Here is a 25,218-nt window from a genome sequence, read left to right as displayed (position 1 = left end):
ACCTCGCCTCAAAAGACAGTCGCGGACTGGGAATCCTCCGTCGTGCTAAGTCCTTCCTCGGCCCTCTTGAGCTCCTGACCACTTACAAAGCTTTTGTCCGTAGCCTGATGGAGTACTGCTCTCCGCTCTTGGCTGGTGCTCCTGCCTCCCACCTTTCTCGGCTTCATGCTGTCGAAACCAGGGCATTTAAGATCATCGGCATCTCCCGCAATGAAGCTGAGTCTTTGGGCCTCTCACTCAATCACCGCAGGTTGGTCGGTGGTCTTTCTGTCTTCTACCGACTCCTCTCCAGCCTTGCCCCCCCTGCTCTCTCTGCGATTTGTCCCCACCACATTTCCACAGGGCGCTCAAGGTCCGCCAACAACCCCCTTCTGGTAAAACTACCAAAATCACGAATGACTGCTCATCTTCACTCTTTCATTCCTCTTTTTTTCCCGCCTTTGGAATAAACTTCCTCACTCTATTCTTTCCCATTCTTCCCTCCAGGCTTTCAAAACAGCTGTTCACCACCACCTCTTATCTTCCCCCATCCAAATCCTCGATCTTTTCTACCCCCGATAATCCACCCAAGCCCACTTCCTTCATTTCTCCTGCTTTCCTTCCTGAAAGTCCCTGAAATGTCCATCTTCTCTTCGCCATGTTCCCCGTCCCATCCCCATTCCTCTCCCCTCCACAGTTCACCTAATGTGTCTGTTCCCCACTGTTTTGTCCCTTCCACTCCCGCCCCTCTTGTCTCATGCCTCCTTGCTGTGAGTTGTGTGTTCGCTCTCATACGAGCCTCGACCAAGGTATACAAAAAAAAAATACACACTCCAAAAAATTGTTCATTTGAGCATGGGGTGATACTCCTTCCGTATTTTACGGAAATCCATGTTTTTGTAACGACCCATATGGAGGTTTCCGTATGATAGTCATCAGAAAAGCATGCCACGATTTTAGGTAATTGAGATGTTATTCCGACAATCTGATTCGTTTTTTAACTTCTTTCATCTGGATGGACTTTCAATGCCAATGCAGTACACATCATCACCAGGATTATGTGAATTACTCCCATGGTATTTTTTATTATGAGCTATTTTTTAGAAGTTAGCTAGGTTTTTTGAAGTTTTTACTTGGCTTGAAGTTTTTGTATAACAAAAGCTTTTGAATCGCTTTACCATCATTAGATGTCCTTGGAATGATGATGTTTGGCATGAAAATATAGAGATTGAGTTGAATGAAGATGAGGAAATTGGAAAAGAAAAATGTGGGGTTTCCCCATTCGGACTGGAAGGCTGTGACGTTAATTCAACCCTCCTGGGCGATTTATAATAGCTGTAGAAGACTACTTGAGTTCTCACCGAGACAGAACTTACGATTTGTCCTTTGGTAGAATTCTTCTTCAATCTTCTCACAAAAGGTCGATGACAACTTGCGTGTCATTGCGATCTGTCGCAGCATCATTTTGCCTTTCATGTTATAATATGTAAATATCCTCGAGGTCGGGTTGATTGGGGGTTTTCCGGAACCAGGTAGAACCAGAGAGAAATGAGCAAGTTGTTCGGTCGTGGTTGGAATAAAGGATGGATCAGATTCAGGATACCTCAGACGTCTTTTCCTTCCACGTTAAAGATCCACCTGCTTGGTCTTTTGGGGATGAACGACCACCATTTGTTGGTGTCTATCAGACAGACACATTCCAATTTACAGAGATCTTCTGTGTTTGGTGTTGTGCTGAAAAGGGCAACCCTTCTAGTGGAATTTCGCTGGTAATGATTTTTCACCTGATATTGGCACCTTCATGTCACTCGTGTGTGAAGAGCTCTTTTTCACATTTGATACCATATTTGACGATTGGTGTTCACCTCCTCACCAAATATATACAGTTGGTATCCGGATTGAAATCCAAAAATATTGGGCTTTTTATAAAGCATTGCATATATGGATCTACCCTCATCGAGATGATGACAGATGGTAGTTTGTGCATTTATAAGTTGTGATTTCTGAGACAATGACTGTTTAAGCCCCCGATTTCGGTGCATTGGGGTTAAAAAACAAAACAAAAGTGATCCTATAAAATTTTGTGGTGATTAACCTTGGGAGCTCAGAGGAGAAGGGTCACAAACTAACAAACAAACAAATATTTCACTTTTTTGTGAAATTTCACTCGTATATTGATGTTTCTGTCCACTTTAGTTCACTCAGCATCACTTCTGAGTTCATGGACATTTTGAAACTGAACAAGGTACGTTTTACTTTTACCTGAACAAGGTACAATAAAAATGGTTGTGATCAATATTTCAAGTATTTAATTAAATAAAACTGTCCTCTTGTCGGTGATTGGTCTGTACTGTTTGCTGTTGAGATGTTCAGTGATGTGTTCATTTACCAAACAGCTATAGCTTGCACTTGCCAAACCAGCTGTTCTTTATCAACAGGTTAGAATGGAGTGCTTGTTTGAGTGCTTAAGCCTCGTGGTGAGCACTCGACAAGAAATTTCGTAATTCAACACACCCCAGATTCATTACAATGTGATAAGGATAAACATCATTACCATGACTTATTTCGGTCATATCGATGAATTTATTCTTCAAGGGGGAGATTTTTGACATGACACTTGGCAAGTTTAGCGGATGGAAGGAATCGAAAGCATGTTTTATTATTTATTTTTCCCAAACGTGGTTAAAAATGCTTTATTCACTGTCATTGACACAAATATCGTTTTAGAAGTGAAAAATTACTGTGAAGTAAGACGTTTAAATGATGGGTAAGTTTGGTGAAGGAGTCACGTGACCTCAAATGTGCTAAATGCTAGTTATTAAAAAATATAAAAATTGTACAAACACAACATATATGTCAATTTAAAGGTAATTTTTACCGCTCCTCTAATGACAACTCTCAAGGGTGAAAGAGGAGTTTGAGTTTGTAGATAAAAGGTTACCACGTTAGCTAACTTCTCCCCATATACACCCTGTGAAATTTCCTTTTAGGGAGGTGAAGGTGTGCAGAAAGGGACCCACCGTTGCCGGCAACGACGGCTACCTTTGGTAGTTAACCATAAATGTGCCTTCCCTTAAGTTATCTCGATCGGGCAATGTCGTTCTGTTTGGAGAATATCGTCGTGTTTTGGTGAAACATATTAAAATTATTAGATTAGATCATAACCTCAAAAATGACGTCAATGTCAGAAAAAAGTAGGTAAACCCGTACATTTTGTGTTACCATTATTGAGGCAAAATTTCATTCTGAAAGTCCCTGCCAGCTCCAGATTTTGCTTGGCAATTGATAGAGTTCATTATTTTGGAGTGTTGGGAGTGCAGGAATATATAATTTTTTTTAAATGTTGGTATTGTACTCCTCCTCCCGGTGTGTGCCCCCAGCTTAGAATAGGTACACTGTAACTCTGCGTGTCATAAGAGGCGACTTGAAAGCGTTGGCATCAGCATGGGCATCCAGCCACACAGAAAAATTGCCTAAAATAGGGAACCATGACAAAATATTGTCATGGGACCCGCAAGGCTCACCCCCGCTCTTGCAGGGGAAAATTGCATTAAAATGTTTGTGTGGTTTAGTCCTCCTGGGGCCTAATAAACTCGACGCTACCATTCATAATTGTGGGTGCTTAATTGAGAAAACCCCAAAACAGCAATAAGCCTTCCCATATGCTGGAGTGCAGGGCTCAATTATATGTAACATGTTCTTATGTTTGTGGGGTAGATGGAGGAATTTCATAGGAAATATAGGATCGTACAGAGTTACTTGGCCCATTTAAGAGATATCTCGATGTAAATTCAGTATGGAGACTGTGAGCTTGAGTGTTAATTGTCACCACATGTTGGGGGGGGGGGCGAAGTACTAATTAGATATGGATTAAGAATAATTCCCCAAAAATGTAATCAAACCTCTGCCTCTGTGACTTTTCCCTATGTTTTTGTATTGCCAACCAGCAATGATAGAATTACGTTTACGTAATGGCAACAGCTATTGCAGCCAAGCTGCATGACAAAGTCGGGAGAAGCCCTGCCTCCAAGGGGGACGGCAGGCGAAGTCACGCCCCGGAGGGTGATGATTGATGGGCGTGATGTCAGGGAGCGAGAAACCAAAAGGTGGGGGCCTTATTGCTTCTGTTTGCAGTTGAGAAAGAATCACACGAGTGCAGAGTGTGGGTTGAGTGAGTAGTCGAGGGAGGAATTTGGCTACACGGAGGAATCTTACTTAGCTCTGCTCTCAGCACGATGAAGGCAGCACAATTCTTATGCTCCTGCTGTGTGAATTTGCAGCGTGCTGGGCAAAGCACTAGCCATTGACATCGGCTGTGCCGTGAAGAGTGTGCGTTTCTGAAGAGGGAAGAAGAGTGTGCCTCGTGACTTGTTCACGGGGACTCAGAAATTGTCTCATCATGTGGGCCTTCGTTGTGAACAGGCAGGAGAGGAATGGTCGGCATATTCGCTCTTGAGAATAAGCTACCCCGTGGTTCATGAGCCCTGACATCGAGTGCCATCTTCGAATTGTGTCCTGTACATCTTCCTGCCCAGAGAGTGACTGGGCGCCATTTTTACTGCATTTTCCCATGCAGTGATGTCGCAGTTTGGTGACCTTCAAGCTTGAGAAGCCTTTCCCTTCCTGTGTACACAGCTATGTGCTGGGATAAAGGAGGGATTTTTATTTTAATATTCTGGTACATTGTCTGTGTGGAGGAACCTCAATTAGATTTAGATTAAGGTTACCTCACGTTTTTCTTTCATTATCATAATTTGAATTATTGTCATTGCACATATTTGATTACTGTTATTAAATTATTATTTGTTATATTTATTTTGCTTGTGTCCATTTATCTGTTGTGGGTCGAGTAATAACCCATGTTCCTCCGTCCTTTTCCACCATTTATTTCCCACGCACACATAAATCTCTGAGAATTTCGGCTGTAGGCCTCCAAAGGAGAACTGTTTGGCGTAAACCCCTGGACAGAACAATATGATATCATAAAAGCGACAAAAAAGAAAACAGAATGTTCTTGTTTCCTTTCTTCCATTCAACCCCTGAAGGTTGGCCAACCTATTGCTATTACTTTTATGTAGTAAGCAAGGATGTAAAAACAAAAATGCTTTGATGAATCAGCCACTTAAGTCAAATTAACATTAAGTAAATAAATGTGGTTTTAATGATATATTCATCATAGAGTAAATGAGGTAAAATCATGATAGAATCTATAGTTTTAATTTAATGGCAAGTGATTACATGACTTCATTCCCCGACCCAGGGCATTCCCCGACATGTCGTCATGTACTGTGCTTGTGCCAAGTTTGAACAACAGAAAATGCATGAGCAAGAAATGATTAAGGATGTGCTCAACATTGGGATTTTTACAACTAAAATTGCTGTCAGTCGGCCATCTTTGATTACATCGTGAACAAGATAATGCGCATATGTATACCATCATATGTTGTCTTTGTACTAAGTACAAATAAAATTGGTCCATACATGTCCGAGATATGGTTGCGGACGCATGCATGCACACATGGACACGAAAATCGAGACCAAATCCATGAGCCCCCGTTTCAGACCAAGTCCAAAAGGAGCGACAAAGAGCTCCAGTAGTGTTTACCCTTTACAGGAATTTAGTGAGGCTAGTCGATTATTTTGTATACTGTTTAGTAACCATGACTGAGGAAGCAAATAGCTGCTAGAGATAGCAGTCAGCATCAAGTGAGTCAATTAAAATTGCCTTCATACTAATACAGGAAAACAAAAAAGTGGAACTTCACGGTAGTCTCACCTCCCATGGCTCAAAGCTCAAGATATCCCCACAAGTAATATTTGCTGAAATGCCTTTCATTTGTACACAGTACTGAAGGTTATGCAAAGCCTTTGCAATCGCATAGACAGCCGTGTAAGAATTGTAACTGACTCGAAGATTTGATACATCAGTAAGTGATGTGTCAGCCGTCCCCAAATTTTCACTTCCTGTGCACAGTTGTGAAGTCTCATCATTTGGATTCCATGTGCAATGAAATGTCTGCTCCCAAAATTCTAACAAGAATATGTTCACTGATGCTGTTTCCTTCTCAGACAGAAGCTTTTTTTTGGTTTGAAGCATGTCTGAAGCAGTTGATTCGAGATTCATTGCTACAGACACAGTTTGGTTATAAGACTTGACATTTTTGTTTATTTGTTCTTTGTTTAAATGCTGTTGCTGGATCTGCTTGATTGATAGAGACTGTAAACAATATATAGACAAACTCATGTTGAACAAATCAACAACCCTTATAGTTTCATTATTAGTTATTTCAATGGAATCTCCATTTGTGTTTCTCACAAATATTTTTGATTTATGATAAATACTTGAAGAATCCTTCACATTCGGATGAAAAAAACAATTTTTAGTGTTTATATCATCATTGCTGGAAGAAAGTTCAAATAATTCGACTCTAACACTTGTAACGTTATTCATGTCTAAAAGACTTGGTTGTAAATTAATGAGGAAGTCATGGAAACCTGGAATGAATCCTCGGATTAAAGCAAAACCAATTGTGCCTTGAAACATATTGATCGTATCCTGGGCTGTAATGACAGAAGAATCAATCCAATTTTCACTTGCAATCCATTGTTTCTTTGTGATATTTCTCTGTAACATTTCACTTATGATTGGCATAAAATCTGTTACAGAAGTAAAGGCCAAGATGACTTTTGCTTTCGTGTCTGCAATCTCATCTCCTGATTAATCAAGAAAAATTCATCAGAAAAAAATTATATTCAATACAATTGATACAGTGGTGTTCTTTGCATTGTGCATCACTATTAGTCAATTACACTTGGAACTACCAACGGAATTTTAATTCTGTCTCTTTATGTCTTTGTTATTCCTCTGTAACATTAATGAATGAAAATATTGATGAATATGAACTGTAACAATTTGCAAATATGTTGAGAAAAGTCGAAATAAAGATGCAATTATATTTAACTCCTTTGTTAATTTACTTTTGTCTTTTTGCAATAACAATAGGAATTTTCTTGATTATAATGTGTTGTTTAAAATGAGTGGCATCAAATTAGGATTTACCAAGACGTTTTATTTCATCGACTTCATCTTTCTTGGGCAGAACTTCTTGAAAGGCAAAACACAATCCATACTCCTCAGATTCAGCAATAAATTGTGCAATTCCTTCTCTCCCATAGTCCTCATTATTCTCAATCGTAGCGATGTATAACCAGCCAAAGTGTCGAACTGTCCTTGCTATAGCGATTGACTGGAACGTATCGCTTGGCATGGTTCGCAAAAATGAAGGAAATTGTTGTTTATCACTCAAGCACTGACACGAGGCAAAGTAACTTATCTGAATCAAAACAGTGCAAGGTATGAGCCTTTAAGTTCCTAAAACTCTTTAAACTGTTAAATAAAATATAAATCACAATTAATTCAAAATTAAAGTATTTCCTTTGAATGAATAAAGTGTTACTTGTGGAATTAAAAAGAGAGCAAAGAAACGGGCAATTGTCAATGAATGTTGGGAACCAGACTCTCCAACAACAGCATGAATTGGACAATCTTCTCGAAGATCTTTACTGAACTTCTGCCCGAGGTAGCTAAGTGCAACAGTGAGGGTCTTTTGCATGTTAAAGCAAGAATCATAAATCATGTATCCAAGCGATGTATTTGGAAGAATCGAGGAGTTTCTGTTGATTTCATCAACTGCATAAATCATTGCCAAAACGCTGCGAAAAATATTGATGCTGAAGCTGTGAGAAAAAATATATTCTTCGCAATCAAAAGGCAAAGGTAAAGGCGATTTTTATCAACCAATTAATTAATTTCACCTTTAGGGCTTTACATTTTAAATAAAATCTCAAAAGACTCATCAAAGCTGAAGAACTGAAAAAAGTGAGTAGAGAATTTAAAATAACACTAATAGAAGTCATGAATCATTTCTGAACAATGCTCAATCATGAAAATTCCTCAACATGTTGTGGTTCAAAAGCAAGAAATTACTGCTTCCACTTAGCTTTCGAAATTGCAGTTGCTTTCTTTCAAGGGAAGACCGGTGTGTGTGTGTGTGTGTGTGTGTGTGTGTGTGTGTGTGTGTGTGTGTGTGTGTGTGTGTGTGTGTGTGTGTGTGTGTGTGTGTGTGTGTGTTTGTGAGTTTGTGTGTGGGTGTGTGAATTAAGATCATCAGATGCAGATACAAAACCAATTTATTTATAACTGTTAGTTTGTTAACATAATTTCAACTCGACAGATCATAGGACAATTTACCCCACACAAATCTTGACAAAAAGGATATGGACTGGGTCTCCAAGCAGCAAATTTGATTGGTCGAGATGATGTAAAATGATGTAATATTTTGTCCTAAGTGCCAAAAATTAAGGTTTTTGAAAGTGCCAAAAAGGCGATTTGTGTTCGCCTTTATTCAAGGATATAATTCAATAGTAATTCAAGAAAAAAAGCAATGGGAGATTGCAGACCCTCACCAGGATTTGTTTTTCATGGTGTGATATGTGGTGTTTGTGTAGTTTTGTGTGGCGTTTGTGTACTGGTGTATTACATAATTAAAAGTGATGATTATAACTGCCACTTTATAAATACTGGCAGTGATGAATGGTTCAGCCGTTTCAGAGATTTTTGAACGTTTAAAATAACTAAAAACAATATGGCTGCCAAATCATGTGACATATGGCATCATAAAAAAATTGTGTGCCCATTTTAGCCCTAGATGACCCTCAAAAATATTCATAATGAATGGATGTAGCATTTTACATATGAAATTATGACATCATAACAAAAAAACTTATGACATCATAATAAATCACTCATTCCCCATGAGTAGTACTTGCTATGTGCCAAGTTTCAATTTTTTCCTCGGTGCGGTTTCATGATAAGGGTCCAAAGTTTTTCCATTTTTCCAATATTGCTGCCACATTATGTGACCTAAGACATCATAAGTATCATTAATCTATTTTACATGAGTAGTCGTACCAATGGTGAAAATTTTGGCTCAATCCAACAAGCGTTTGCAGAGAAAAACACAGAAGTTCTGCGTGGACAAACAAACAAACAAACAAATGTACCCAAATGCAATACCCTTTCCTTCGGCGAGGGTAAAAATAAAGATTTTAAAGGTTGTCGAAAAGAATGGAAATTCAGAAGTTTACCACAGCGTATTTTACACCATCCGATTTAACATGTTACATTATTTGTCCATAACTGTTATTTTTTCCTTTATGACGTCCCTAAAAACAGTAACTTTCTTGATTGGAATTATTTTTGTCCAAGGTCGGACATTATAATGATGGGGACATTAAAATGAGCTCCGTCCGACCGTTATTCCATCCATTTACATTTGTGTATGTGATATTTCAAAAAATATTGAACATTTAGCTTTAATATTGCAGATATCTTTTCCTCATGACATTGTCTCAACATGATGAAATCACGACTGTGATTGGCTCAATTGTTGCCTCTCGGTAACTTGGATTGTGTGAATGATATTTCAAAAAACTTTCAAGATTTAGCTTTCATATGACAAAGATCTATTCCTCATTTCACCCAAAAGATGGGGGATGGAGAATATCAGCTTCTTATTTTCCCCCACTCCTCTGACAACTTTGGATATGGTGGATATTAAAATGAGGTCTTTCTGACTGAAAGAACGATCAGCTGTCCATGTACTTTTGTCTACATTGTATTTCAAAAACCATTGACAAGTTAACTTTCACATTGCAGACATCCTTTCCACATTACATTATCTCAATATGATGAGATCATGGCAGAGATTGGCTGAATTACGTTGCCATGGTAACCAACTTAGTTTGTACATGCGACAATTCAAAAAATATTCAAGATTTAGCTTTCATATCACACAGATCTATTCCTCATACCACCCAAAATGTGAGGGACCTAGACTATCTGCTCCTTGTGCCCACACACCCCACCATTCCACAAAGATCAGAGATTGGGGATAGTACAATGAGCTCCATCTGATGGACATCAAAATGAGCTCTGTCCGACTGACCAAATGCCTAAAGGGAACTCCAAGAGAATTCCTGAGTGAAAATTTAGTACTTGGTTTCATTTAAACACCACTTTTGAAGATGATTAACAGACTTGTTTAATTATCCTTTATCAACAAACAACCTTGGTCACCTCGCTCTCCCTCGTTCGGGTCTTGATTTACCATTTTTTGCCTGCTCAACAATGCCATAACTTGGAAAAGGCTACAATGACTTTTATTGATAAAATTCTCAAAACGGTAAACGCTCAAAAAAATTTTTTGAACGATTAACCACCTCAGCGCCGTCGAGTCTAGCATTTCACAAAGGCTGACATGCAGGGACTTCAAGCATCCATCAAACTTCTACACTCGTCTCGCATCTCCACTTTCTCTGACATCAACTCGTAACGGGAGTTCCTTCAAAAGAAACTTGCTTTTTCTCATACGCAGATTTATCTCATCTCATCTTCAGTTGTCCTACCCTTTCTCGCCCATGGTACACTGAAGCATGTGGCGAGGCAGTTGTCCTGAAACAACTTGCCTTCACCTGAAGGCTATTCCAGCCGAAAGCAATCTCAATTCCATCCACAAAGCTTGGAACAAGTGTGTGTGTAGCCTCAGGAGAGCCAGAAAATAACATCTTTCTAATCTCAAGACTAAACTCTCAAACCTGTCTGCCTCCGCCAAATCATGCTTGTGTCTAGTTAAGTCTGTTTCTGCTGCATGATCCCCCTCTATCCCCTCTTTCACATCAAATGCGAAACTGCTGAGACAGCACGTGAAAAGGCTGAATGTCGAAACTCCATGTTTGCTTCTAATTCTTGTGTGCCTAACCCATCGCTTTCTGTACCCAACTTATCAGTCATACCGAGCTGTTCCTGGGTGCTTTGTCTTTCTCTCCTGAAAAAGTTTAGAGTTTGCTGTCAAACCTTGAATCAGATTCTGCAACTCAGCCAGGCGGCATCAGCTCGTGTATGAAATGTCTTCTCCTCTGCTGTTGCTCACCCTCTCTCTGTTCTGTTCACCCTCTCATTTGCTCAATGTCATCTTCCATCTGCTTAAAAATCTGCTAACATCACTGCCCTGCATAAAAAAGGTGTAAAAACAGATCCCTGCAACTACAGACCAATCATCCTTCTCCCAATCGTCAGCACGGTTATGGCATCCTAATTTGCTTCAGACATTAAATCCTTCCTCTTCTCCAATGGCCTGATTTCCTATCACCAATTTAGATTCAGACCTGGTCATTCTACCCTGGATATGCTGTTTCTGCTCTCCCAACAATGGAATGAGATCCTCAATGCCAGATATGAAATCAGAGCCATCTCCCTGGACATATCACGTGCATTTGATATAGTCTGGCACCCTGCCCTGCTCAACACACTTTCTTCCTATGGTATCAAAGGCATATCCACTCATGGCTCACAGACTTGTTCTCCTGTTGCAGTCATAATGTGGCCCTTCATGGAGTTCTCTCATCCCCCCTTACTGTTCAGGGTGGAGTTCCTCAAGGCAGTGTTCTGGACCCAGAGCCTTTTCTCTTTTTCATAAATGATCTCTCTGAATCTCTAGAAAATCCAGTATTTGTCTTTATTGATGATTCCACCCTCTGCCGTACCATCTGTCATCCTTCAGAGCAGCAAGCATCAGCCACTTAACTCTCTGCAGATCTGCGTAAAATCACAAGCGTGTCCAACATTTTATACATGTCTTTCAATCCTGAGAAATCCCACACTCACTCTGTCTCTCTCTCTCTCTCTCTCTTTTCTTTTTTTTTAGAAATAGTATTATTGGTAGAAACAGGAATTCAGTGAGGATATATTGCAGTGGATGGAGTGGCTAACCTTTAGCGACCATCAATATTTTCGATTTTCAAATGGCTTCTGGTCACTATCACAGAAATATTCAATCATAGGTGAGATATATTTCATTTCCGACAATATTATTGTAAACATCCAACAACCACACCACAATAAATGAAGTTGTTTTGCTGTTTGTTTGTGACTTTAATGCTTTGAGCTCCCAAAATTAATTGCAACAAAACTTTATATGATCAGATTTTTTTAACCAAAATGCACCGGGATAGGAGTTTTAAACAATCGTGAGGAAGTCATTTGGCCTGTTATCACTCATTTGCTCCCTTTAGACCCCATTCTGCCATCCCTAAGAGAGGATGATCACCTGTCTCTGTTATCATCTGAGCTCAAGCGTTGGGACATCGGGATTGCAGCTCTTTCTGAGGTTCGGAGACCGGATTGCGGCGAGATAATGGTGGGTGGTTACACCTACTATTTGTCTGGTCGCTCTGATAGTTACCATACCCAAGGAATTGCTGTAGCTGTGTCCAATAAGCTGACCCCAATGATAATTGAGGTAACACCAGTCAACGAGCGTATTATGAGATTAAGGATTCGTCACTCCTTTGGTGTCATTTCCCTGGTCTCTGTTTATGCTCCGACTGAGGCGAGTGATCTCACCGTGAAGGATGCATTCTACGCCACACTCGAGTCTGTGGTTGATCAGTGCCCCAGACGAGATACACTTCTAGTCTTGGGGGATTTCAATGCATCGACTGGAACTGATAGGGACGGTTATGAGGTGTGTGTTGGTCCCCATGGGTCAGGAACTATGAACCAGAATAGCACTAAGTTCCTTGACTTTGCAAGAAGTCATGAACTTAGGGTGGCTGGTTCATGGTTTCAGCGCACACAAGCTCATCGCTGGACTTGCTATTCCAACGCTGGCAGTGTGGCAAAGGAGATTGACCATGTCCTCATTGACGGTCGTTGGAGGATGATCCAGAACTGCAGGGTCTACCGGAGTGCTCAGTTCCTCAATACCGACCACAGGCTTGTTGTAGCAACTCTAAAGCTGCACCTTAAATCCTGGAGAATGGTACCATCCCAGCCGAGGCTGGATGTTGCCAAGCTCAGGGATGAGAGAGTAGCTGAGGAGTTTGCGAACAGGCTGAGTGGACACTTGGGGGGTCTGGGTGCTTTGGGGGGTCCTGAAGAGTTGTGGAGCGCCTTCAAGACCACCGTCCTTGATGTTGCCGGTGGATGCCTTGGAGCTCACCGCAGGGCAAAGAAGAATTTTGTCTCTCAAGGGACACTGGATACCATTGATCAGAGTCGCAGGGCCAGGCTGAATGGCAGAGCTGAGCTGTTCAGGGAGCTGAGGCATAAAACTGTACGTGCACTGAGGGTGGACAAGGAGGCCTATGTGCGAGGAATCTGTGAGGGGGTAGAGCATCACCTGTGGACAGGTGATTCTCGTCCCGCTTACAGGGGAATTCGCGCATTACGTTCATCCAAGCCCATCCCTCGGAGCACTACAGTTCGAGCAGCGAGTGGTAGGCTCTTGACAGAGGAGTCTGAAGTGAAGGCCCGCTGGGCCAGTTACTTTGAGCGGTTGTACCAGGCTGATCCCCCAACTGTCGAGTTGGACGTCAAGGGTGTTACAATCCCTGTTGCTGATCCTCAAATCAACTGTGGTCCACCTACGCTTGTGGAAACACGGGCTGCGGTGAACCAGTTGAAACGCGGCAAAGCTCCAGGGATCTGTGGCATCCATGCCGAACTTCTCAAGGCTGGTGGAAATGCTGCACTCATGTCGTTGCATGCAGTTTTGTGCTCTGCTTGGAACACAGGCATCATCCCAACTGACTGGAAGAGGGGCCTTGTTGTCCCTCTCTGGAAAGGGAAGGGTGATCGCCAAGACTGCAACAACTACCGAGGGGTGACGCTGCTCTCAGTGCCGGGCAAGGTCTTTGCTCGGATAATTCTCGATAGGGTTCGCCACCATCTGCTTGAGCACCAGCGTCCAGAACAGTCAGGCTTTACACCAAAGAGGTCAACGATTGACCGTATCCTTGCACTTCGTGTCCTCACCGAACGCAGATGAGAGTTTCGGCAGGGGCTGCTTGCAGCCTATGTTGATCTCTGTAAAGCGTTCGATTCAGTGAATCGGGATGTCCTCTGGAGGATTCTTTGTCTTCGTGGGGTGCCACCAAAACTGATTGATCTGATGTCTGAACTCTACTCTGGTACTGAGAGTGCTGTGAAGTGTGGTGGTACCATCTCTGACTTATTTCCAGTTGTTACTGGAGTTCGTCAGGGATGTGTACTTGCCCCCACACTTTTCAGCACTTGTATGGACTGGATTCTAGGGAGGATGTCGGAGAGATCAAGTTGCGGTGCGTCATTTGGGAATGTCAAGATCTCGGACCTTGACTTTGTATATGATGCAGTCATCTTTGCGGAGACTTTAGACATCCTCTTGGGGGCCCTCGAGGTGCTGAATGAGGAGTTGGAGCCGTTGGGATTACGGGTTTCTTGGGTCAAAACTAAGATCCAGGCTTTCGGTGACATCTTGGATGCTGCTGTCCTGTCTGTGTCTGTTTGTGGTGAGGATGTTGAGGTCGTGGAGAGATTCACTTACCTTGGCAGTGATATTCATGTCTCTGCTGGCTGCGAGTGAGAGGTCAATAGACGTCTGGGTCGGGCCTGGGGAGTCATGGATTCACTGGATCATGGGGTGTGGCGCTGCCGGTACCTGTGCGGCAGGACGAAAGTCCGAGTCTTCAGGTCCTTGGTACTTCCAGTCTTGCTCTATGGGTGAGAGACTTGGACTCTGACCAAGGATCTGAAACGGAGACTTAATTCCTTTGGTACAAGGTCTCTTCGGAGAATCCATGGTTATCGCTGGTCGGACATTGTGTCCAACGAGCGGTTGCTGAGAGAGACTCGGATGAGATTTGTTACCTGCATAGTCCGTGAGCGTCAGTTGCGGCTGTATGGACATGTGGCTCGTTTTCCTGACTCTGATCCTGCTCACCAGATTCTCTCAGCGAGGGAGTCTCATGAGTGGAGGAGGCCAGTGGGTCGACCACGTGCCTCATGGTTGCAACAGGTTGACCATCATCTCAAGGAGATGGGGATGGGCCTGGCATCTGCCTGGGGGATGGCCAGACGGAGGCCCCTGGAGTACGGGCGGAAAGTGGACGCAGCGACGTGCTGTTCTGGCACATGCTCCCATACCTGACCTGACCTGCCATTGAGAACCCTTAGAGCTTAATACCCTTTGGACCCCTTCAAACCCATTTCGACCATTTTGCAACATATACACCTTCTTTGGTCCTTTCGACACATTTCAGACCGATAGCCATTTTAAGACCCTTTGGACACTTTAGACCCCTTTTGCTCTTTTGCATTTAGACCCCTTAGTCCCTTTTGAGATGGATAGATCCATTTTGGCCCATTATACCAGAATAAGACCTTTATAACCCTGTACACGCTTTTGACACCTGAGACTCTTTGTTCCACTTTGAGCCTTTTGACATGTCAGACCATTCGACCATTTTTTTACCTTTTAAGACTATTAAGCCACTTTGGATCCCTTATGAAATTTAAAATAAATTGCCCTGAAAATCGTTTTTGACAACCTTTTTCATGTGTATTTTTTTCCAAGTAACATTCAAACAGTATTTAATTAATAGACATATAGTCACAGCGAAACTGTGAAACAAACATTCCAATAGTACGTAATTTATTGACGTTCATGTAGTCGACAGGCAACATTCAAACATGATGTGATTATTATTTCTTTTTTTCATTTTTTGTATACCTTGTCGAGGCTCGTATGAGAGCTAACACACAACGCACATCAATGGGGGCATGAGACAAGAGGGGTAGGAGTGGGAAGGACAAAATAATGGGAAAGAGAGACCTTTGGATATCTGTGGAAGGGAGAGGGATGGGACGGGGAACATGAGGAATAGAAGATGGACATTACAGGGAATTTCAGGAAGGAAAGCAGGAAATTTGAAGGAGGTTGGCTTGGGTGGATTTACGGGGGTAGAAAAGATCGACGATTTGGATGGGGGATGATGAGAGGTGGTGGTGAAGAGCTGTTTTGAAGGCCTGGAGGGAAGAATGGGAATGAATAGAGTGAGGGAGTTTATTCCAAAGGCGGGAAAAAAGAGGCATGAAAGAGTGAAGGTGAGCAGTGATTCGTGATTTTGGTAGTTTTCTCAGAAGAGGGTTGTTGATGGACGTTGAGCGCCCTGCGGAAATGTGTGGGGTCAAATCGCAGAGAGCAGGGGGGCGAGGCTGGAGAGGAGACGGTAGAAGTCAGAAAGACCACCGACCAACCTGCAGTGATTGAGTGAGAGGCCCAAAGACTGAGCCTCATTGCGGGAGATGCCAATGATCCAAAATGCCTTGGTTTCTACAGCGTGAACCCGAGAAAGGTGGGAGGCAGGAGCACCAACCCAGAGGGGAGAGAAGTACTCCATCAGGCTGCGGACAAAAGCTTTGTAAATGATCATGAGCTCAGGTGGGCCGAGGAAGGACCTTGCACGATGGAGGATTCCCAGTCGGCTACTGGCTTTGGAGGCGAGGTTTGAAATGTGGCTTTCCCAAGAAAGGTCATGGCAGATACAGAGACCCAGAAGCTTGAAAGAAAGGACTTCTTCCAGAGGATTATTGAGAAAGTGCATGGGGGGGTTTTCTAAATGGTCCTTTCGAAGAGACATAGTGAGAGTGTGAGATTTTTCTGGATTGAAAGACATGTTCCACGTGTTGGACCAGTATGTGATTTCATCCAGATCAGCAGTGAGCAACGAAGCTGCTGCTTGCCGGTCTGAGGGAAGATCAATGGTATGGCAGAGGGTGGAGTCATCAGCAAAGAGATATGGAGGATTTTCCAGAGAGTCGGAGAGATCATTGATGAAAACCAGAAAAATGAACAGGGCCCAGAACGCGACCTTGAGGAACTCCAGCCTGGACAGGAAGGGGGGATGAAAGAACTCCATTTCGGGCCACACGTTGACTGCGACAGGAGAGGAAGTCTGCGAGCCATGAGTGGAGATGGCCTTCAATACCATGGGAAGGGAGTTTGGTGAGCAGGGCAGGATGCCAGACTTTGTCAAAAGCACATGATATATTCAGGGAAACGGCTCGGATTTCCTGTCTGGCATTGAGGCCTTCCATCCATTGTTGGGAGAGCAGAAGCAGCAAATCCAGGGTAGAGTGACCTGCTCTGAAACCAAACTGATGATCAGAAATCAAGCAATTAGAGAAGAGGAAAGATTTCATGTCTGAAGCGATGATGGATTCCATAACCTTGCTGATGATTGGGAGAAGGCTGATTGGTCTGTAGTTGCAGGGATCTGTTTTTGCACCTTTTTATGCAGGGCAGTGATGTTTGCAGATTTCCAAGCAGATGGCAGATGACCATGAGCAAATGAGAGGGTGAATAGAACAGAGAGAGAGAGGTTGAGAAAGAGCAGAAGAGCTGGCTTTGAGGACATGTGGGCTGATGTCATCTGGAATGGTTGCAGAATCTGAGTCAAGCTTTCAGTCCAGGAGGAGTCCAAGGACAGTTGGCTGTGACTGGGTAAGGTGGGTAGAGAAAGTGATGGGTTTTGGACACAAGATTTAGTTTAGGCATTCAGCTTTTTCATGTGTGGTATCAGCAGTGCTGTCATTTGAGGAAAGGGAGGGGAGAGATGGGGAACATACACCAGAAACAGATTTGATTAAACGCCAACAGGATTTTGAGGAGGGAGAGAGGTTTGAGAGTTCAGATTTGAGATGAGAAAGATGTTGTTTTCTGGCTCTCCTGAGGGTAGATACACACTTGTTCTGAGCTTTAAGGAAGGAATTGAGATTGCCCTCAGTTGGGTTTACTTTCCATGAGGAAATGGCAAGTTGTTTCAGGACAACTGCCTCACCACAAGCTTCAGTGAACCAAGGGCGGGAAGAAGGGTAGGACAACTGAAGACGAGAGGGGACAAATCTGTGCATGAGGGAGAGCAAGTTTCTTTGAAAGAATTCCCAGGACGAGTTGATGTTGGAGAAAGTATTGAGAGGAGACCAGTCTATAACTTTGAAGGCTGCTTGGAAACCCTGCCAGTCGGCTTGAGTGAAATGCCAGACTCGACGTTGGTGAGGTGGTTCTCTGATAATAGCCAGAGAGATGTCCACTTTGACAAGGACGTGGTCAGAAGAACCGATTGGAGCGGAAGAAGAGCAGCAGATATTTTCAGGGAAATTTGTCAAAATCAGATCCAGAAGAGATGGAGTACCATTGGTTGAGATCTGGGTAGGTAAGTTGACCGATTGAGTCAGTCCCAATGAGTCACAGAAAGCTTTTGTTGAGTTGCCATGACAGGTGAGAGAGCGACCCACACCGAGCCAACTGGCATGATGACAATTGAAGTCGCCACATATGAGGAAGAGAGAGTTCGGATGAGAAGATAGAAGTTGGTCCATGTTTTCAGACAGTGAGGTGTAGATGGAGTCATCACCGTTAGGTGGATGGTACAGTACACATATAAGCATGAGGTGGGAGTTGAGGGGAAGCCATAGCCAGAGGTATTCCTGGTGGTGTGGGGGAGTGAGGTCAGTGCATGGAGAGTGGTGAATGGAGTCTTTGATGAAGAAAGCAACACCTCCACCAGGGCGAGGCTCAATCTATCAAACCGGAGGGGGAGTAACCAGGGAGAGATACTTGGGAGTCAGACACGTATTGGGGGAGGAAAGTTTATATTTGGAAGATTATGTCTGGTTTGTCAGTGGCAACCTGCATGGAAAGATCTGAAAGGTTTGAGCGAAGGCCCCAGATATTTGAGGTCCATACTTTTAATGAAGAGGTAGGGGAGGAGGCTTTGGTTGCAGGGGGTGGGGGGGAGGTGGAGGGTAGGACAACGGACGAGGGGGGGGAGGTAAGAAGTGTTGTTTAAAGAGTGTGGGGGATTGCAGAATAGCGAGGGGAGGGGGCCGAATTAGGAGGAGAAAAGGCTCTGTGGTGCTGGGTGAGAGGGGGGACAAAAGAGGGGGAAGAAGGCCGTTGAGGATTTGACTAGGTGGAGTGAAGAGATGGAGGTGAGAGGGCAGTGGAAGGAGGCAGCTTTGTGGATGTCAGGGGGGGCAAATTTGGGAAGGATGAATGAGGGGGATGAATGGTGGGAGCAAGGTGAGGGGTAAGTTTTGAGAGAGGTGAGAGGGAGGCTTGGAGCGAGAAGAGTGGGATGGTTCCTTTGAGAGTGAGGGGTGAGAGGACTGAGTTGACACTGAAGTTGGAAAAAAAGAATGGTTGATGGAAAGCGAACATTCATAGCAACCTGGGTTTTTTTTTAAAAGTTTTAGTTCAGTTTTGCGATTAAACACATTTCTTGAGGGATGCAATACAGGCGAATTCAGAGAATGGAGAGAAGAAACGCTGTAACAGTTGGATTTTTTTTAGGCAAGGTATGAAGGAAAGGTCAAATTGAGAGCAGTCTGTTTAAATGGCAGAAGAGTAGTGCATTCTGATACATTAAAGAGTACCACACGTGTGAAAGAGTTAGATGAAGCATTATATGAGATCGTTTTTGTTATTATTATTAATGTTTGTGAGAGTTTTCAACAGATTAGGTCATGGAAGTGTTGTAGAAAAAATCGAGGAAGAAGAAGAGGAGGAAGCAGAAGAGATGAAGAAGAAGAAGAAGAAGAAGAAGAAGAAGAAGAAGAAGAAGAAGAAGAAGAAGAAGAAGAAGAAGAGGAATCAGAGAAAGGTAGCGTTTTTTTTTTTGTTTGTTCGATAAGAAATAGAGTGATGAGTTGGGATGGGGACGTTAAGAAAGTGGGAAAGATAGAAATTGAAGATAATGGGGAGAAAAAACAAATAAACATGATCGTACACTGAGGGGAACAAAAGGTAGGCCTCAAGCCTCAAGGATAGGCCTCAAGCACCCAGTAAGACAAGTTCGATGAAATCTCACAAAATAGCACGATTTTTGAAACAAAACCGAAGCAGTAACACACAGTAACATGTAGGTGAGAAAATAAACAGTTATAACGGGACAGATAATGACAGGAAAGTGAACTCTGAGATTGTCAGCAGGAAGCCCCCAAGGAGTCCTGCCAATGCTTGAAACCCAGAACTGGAAGTCAGTCTTAACGGACTGACTGACTTCAAAGTCTTCAAAGTCTTCACGGACTCAAGGACTCAAATTTGCAAAGTCTTCACGGACTGACTGAGTGACAGATGGATTCACGGTTTCCCAGCTTCATGGACAGACCATGCTATATATATATATATATATATATATATATATATATATATATATATATATATATATATATATATATATATATATATATATATATATATATATATATATATATATATATAGTAAAAATTTATTTGGAATTTTGGTAATGTATTTATTTGTCATTTATTTGAAATATATTAATGTCCAAGTGGTCTAAAAGTCGAAAAGGTCAATTAGCAAAGCTGTCTAATCTGCCAAAATGTAGTAAATGTTGTAAAGGGACTTAAGGGTCTTCAACGTCTTGAAGTGTCTTTGGTGTCTGAATGGGTGTCAAAGGGTCTTAGGGGTATTCAGGTTCTTGTCGGGCCTTTGGGGTCTTCAAAGTCTTATGGGGTCTTAAAGAGTCTTAAAGGTCTTAAAAGCACTTTGGGGTATTAACGGTCTTTGGGGTCTTCAGGATGTTGGAGGTATTAAAAGGTATTATGGGTCTTACATGTCTTTGGAGCCTTAAAGTTCTTAAGTTTATTTGGGGTCTTCAAAGTCTTTGTGGTATAAATGGTCTTCAATATATTTAGTCTTTGGTGTCTTCAGGATATTGGAGGCCGTAAATGGTCTTAGGGGGTCTTTAAAATCTGAGTTGGTGTATGAAAAAAATAATAACAAGTGGTGCCAGGCACAACATATTCTGCCCATTTTAGGCATAAAGATATTTTAGGGATCAAATTTAAATTTGATATATCCTTAACCTGAATGATGATTTTCAGGAATGGAATAAGGAATACTTTAGTCTTCGTTTGAAGTCAATTAAACCATTTTAGACGAAGTTACGAGTGAAAAAGATTTTGACCTTTTCATGACCTGACCTTGACCTTTGACCGAATTGGACCCAAAAGATAATGGGGTCGTCCGACATTCATTACCTACCTGTGGATACAATTTGACAGTGTTTGAGCCATCCGTTTTCCCGCAAAGTTATATTTTCGTAACCATGTTTTAGTTTTAATGGAAAATTTGAAATATTGACCGATGGCCATGACCCCCAAAAATTCCGACCCTACCGATCTTCACAAATATGCATTTTTCACTGTAGGAATGGATAGGATTATAAGTGACAAATACAATAAGGTTCACTATAAGCTTAGTTTGAAGTAAATCAGATCATTTTTGACGAAGTTATGAGCGAAAAACGATTTTGATCTTTTTGTGACCTTGACCTTGACCTTTGATCCAATTGGACCCAAAAGTTAATGGGGTCGTCCAAGGTTCATTGCCCACCTGTGGATTAAATTTTATAGTGTTTGTGAAAGCTGTTTTGCCGTAAAGTTGCTAACAGACAGACAGACAGACAAACAAACAGACAAACAAACCGGACGATTACAATATCGCACACCCTCCCGGATATATATATATATATATATATATATATATATATATATATATATATATATATATATATATATATATATATATATATATATATATATATATATATATATATATATATATATATATATAACTAGTGTGAATCAGCTCACTTTGCTCACCTCTCCACATGTCGGTACAGAGATGTACGTTTCAGAGATATACGTTGATGTGTTGTCATGATTTTCACCAATCTTAATACAAACATTTATTTTAGACAAATTTATTCGTAATTTTGGTGATGTAAAAATTTGTAATTTATTTGAAATATAAAAAGATCTAAGTGGTCGAAAGCTCAAAATGTTCAAGGATCAAAGCTGTCAAATCTGCCTTAATGGGGTAAAGGGTATTTAGGGTCTTCAACGTCTTGAAGTGTCTTTGTATCTTAAGGGTCTTTGAGGTCTGAAGGATGTTCAAGGTCGAATGGGTCTTTTGTGTCTTAAAAGGTCTTAAGGGATTTAGGAGTCTTCAAGGTCTTAAAGGGTCTTAGAGGTTTTTGGGGTGTTGGGGGTGTTAAAGGGTCTTAAGGTTCTTAGGATCGAAAAGCGATCTTATGGCTCCTCAGGCTTTCCAAGGTCTAGAATGGTCTTATGTGGTATTTGGTGTTTTAAGGGGTGTTAATGGGACTTAGGGGTATTCTGGGTCTTGTCAGGCCTTTGGGGTCTTCAAGGTCTTAAAGGGTCTTAAAGAGCCTTAAAGGTCTTAAAAGCGCTTCGGCGTATTAAGGGTCTTTGGGGTCTTCAGGTTGTTGGAGGTTTTAAAGGGTATTATTGGTCTTAACGTGTCTTTGCAGATTTAAAGTTCTGAAGTTTATTTGGGGTCTTCAAGGTCTTTGTGGTCGAAAGGGTCTCAAAGATCTTTAGGGTCTTTGGTGTCTTCAGGGTCTTGGAGGCATTAAATGGTCATCGGGGTCTTTAAAGACTGAGTTGGTGGATGAAAATACATTTGGGACAAACCCCTGGTTTGACTTGGTCTGTGTGTCAAATTTGCTGGTTGTCGGTCCAACGGTCTTTGCAAAAAATGCAGACGGACGGACGGACAGATGACAATTTTTATCTATTCGATAAATTTGTGCAAAATAAATGTTTGTGTTATGATTCATCTAAATCATGACAACACAGCAATTCATGTGTAGTCATTATCCTCAGTTAAAACATATTTCTGCCTCTGAAGCAACATGTGGGGAGGTGAGCAGAGCAAATCGATCCATGTTCGTTATACATATGCGTGCACACACAGACGTGTGCGCACACACACAAACACACACACACACACACACACACACACACACACACACACACACACACGCTAATGGAGATGAGTACTTTGAAACCTGGTCGGTCTCCGTTCTATCCCCTGAAACCCACCCATGTATGGAGATAGCAGCCAATAACAGCAACTTGTATGCACACACACACACATATATATATATATATATATATATATATATATATATATATATAAATATATATATATATATATATATATATATATATATATATATATATATATATATGCATGCACAACTGAAGGTGGATACTTTGAGACCAGAAAGGGCTCTGTTCCACCTTTTGAAACCTGCATATGGAGATGACAATCAACGACATACATTTTCACACAACTAACCATATATTTAAACGTTAACCCAGAAAATCAATCTGTTAAAATAATTTGATCTTTAACCCAGATTCATTATCCAGAAATACCTTTCTGTATTTATTTTCCACTTCCCTTACCAGTATTGAATATGCTTCCACAGAATATACACAGGAGTCCACCAGCAGACAAATCGACATACGGACTCTAGATTTATAATGAAGCAAAGGCATTGTGAAAGAATGAGGGAGGGGGAGACACTGGAAGGAAATTATTTTTTGGCTTTTTCTTCCTCAGAAGAAAGTCATCCAGAATCATTTACCCAAGAAGGAATCAATGAAGCTTTGCTCTTAACTTTTTCTGGAAATGAACAAACAATTGCCCTTGGAGACACTTCTTCTTCATCTCCTCCTCTTCCCTTTATAATGGGAGAGGTCTGATGGCACCAAGTTTCTGTGCCCTACCTTGACCATGATACTGCTCTACTTCCCTCCATCCTCAGCCAAACAATATGAAGACCAATCTCTACTACAGGCAAAGTATATATTGGATCGGATGAAACCGGAGCTGTGTCCAACATTACAAGCTCTTTGGTCACCAAAACCACCTTCTTTCTCTTATGGAGTGGAAGGGCATTCTGAGGTATTTTCCTATCCCTTAAAAAGAAAACAATCAAGTGTAAAGCTATCCCAAATACTTGAGTTAGTGCTATCAGAAACCTTTTGAAATTGATGCTACATCATCTGAGATAGCAGTCCTGATGTTTGCTTAACGGTCAAGGTGACTGGCTTAAGATATCTTGGTTTTGAGTTCAAGCCTCTGTTTTTCTGTTAAACTAACACGAGCGAGGTTGACTCAGCCTGTCATTCTTCCGAGGTTGGAAAAATGAGTATCAGCTTATAGGTAGCAGGGAGAATTGCATCAGTGGCAAGGCTATGCCCCAATAAAATGATGCAGCCAAGCAGCCACAGGTCAGGTCAGGTATGGGAGCATTCACCAGAGCAGCACATCACAGTGTCCACTTTCTGCAGATACTCAAGGGGCCTCCGTCTGGCCATTCCCCAGGCAGATGCCTGACCCATCTCCATCTCCTTTAGATGCCAGTCAACCTGCTGCAACCACGAGGAATGTGGTCAGCCCACTGGCTTCCTCCACTCATGAGACTCCCTCGCTGAGAGAATTTGGTGAGCAGGATAAGCATCAGGAAAACGAGCCACAGGTCCATACAGCCGCAGCTGACGCCCACGGACTATGCAGGTAACAAATCTCATCTTATTCTTAGCAACCGCTCGTTAGACACAAAGTCCGACTAGCGATAGCCAAGGATTCTCCGAAGAGACCTGGTACCCAAGAAAATGATGCAGCCAAGCAGCCACAGGCTGCATACAAATATATAAAATCTGAGATAGCAACTAAAGTTGGTTCCACAACTGTTACAAGGGGAGCAGATGGAACAATATTGGCAAAAGAAGCAGTCTGTTTGACTGAAGAAGGTGCAGATTGAGGACACAAACGTTTTAAGTGACAACAATCACCAAAGGTAAAACATTGCTATGTTTCCATTGATAAATCCGTTATTCCTGATAATTAACCTGAAATTTAAATGTGATATCAAGTAACTCATCGAAGTTAGATGCAAGAAGTATGATATATGCCTGGTGCCAAAAAACATTATATGCTTGCCCTGATATGTGACATCCCAATCAACATTGTAATCTGAGAAACCACTGTGACAAACTGAGATAACTTAGCTAGAAGTGTCCTATTCTTTATGAACGGTGGAACATTTGATAACTCGATTGGCACAGGCGAATACATTTTTCTGAAAGATGGATCAATTTACATTTTGTATCCCACTGAGAGGCAGAATCTACATGTGGACCTCAACCAAAACCTAATCGGTTTGTTCTTGTCACCAAGCGAACTCATCCACCAAGTTTTGTCATAACTAGTCCAAAACATTTTGAAATATTATGTTCGATATCATTTTAGGCACTCTGTCAATGGTGAAGACTCACTTTAAAAATTATCTTATCCAGATCCGGATCCGGATCTTCAGCAAAATGCAATCAATTATTCCTTGTCAGACACCAAACCTGTCTACCAAGGTTTGTCCGAATTCATCCCTAACTTTTTGATATGTCATGCTATGTATCGTTTTTGGCCCAATCTCTCAATGGTGAAGACACTCTTTGA

At 41.9% G+C, this 25,218-nt stretch overlaps 1 protein-coding gene across 1 annotated transcript in view; it reads right to left on the bottom strand.

The window, feature by feature from the left end:
* The window catches only part of LOC147035795 (extracellular calcium-sensing receptor-like), a 56,606-nt gene that overhangs the window by 29,128 nt on the left and 2,260 nt on the right, over positions 1-25,218 (bottom strand). Inside the window, exons 2-4 of the mRNA XM_085869547.1 lie at positions 7,437-7,716; positions 7,040-7,313; positions 5,756-6,693 (exon numbers count right to left, since the gene is read on the bottom strand). Coding sequence (XP_085725673.1) covers positions 5,756-6,693; positions 7,040-7,313; positions 7,437-7,716 — 1,492 coding nt within the window. The remainder of the gene's footprint in view (positions 1-5,755; positions 6,694-7,039; positions 7,314-7,436; positions 7,717-25,218) is intronic.

This window comes from Eptatretus burgeri, chromosome 1 (genome assembly GCF_056783735.1).
Source record: "Eptatretus burgeri isolate ZD-2024b chromosome 1, Ebu_testis_v1, whole genome shotgun sequence".
In the NCBI taxonomy this organism is placed as follows: Eukaryota; Metazoa; Chordata; class Myxini; order Myxiniformes; family Myxinidae; genus Eptatretus; species Eptatretus burgeri.
Note: the sequence above shows the minus strand (reverse complement) of the source record. Positions and strands in the feature narration are given on the sequence as shown.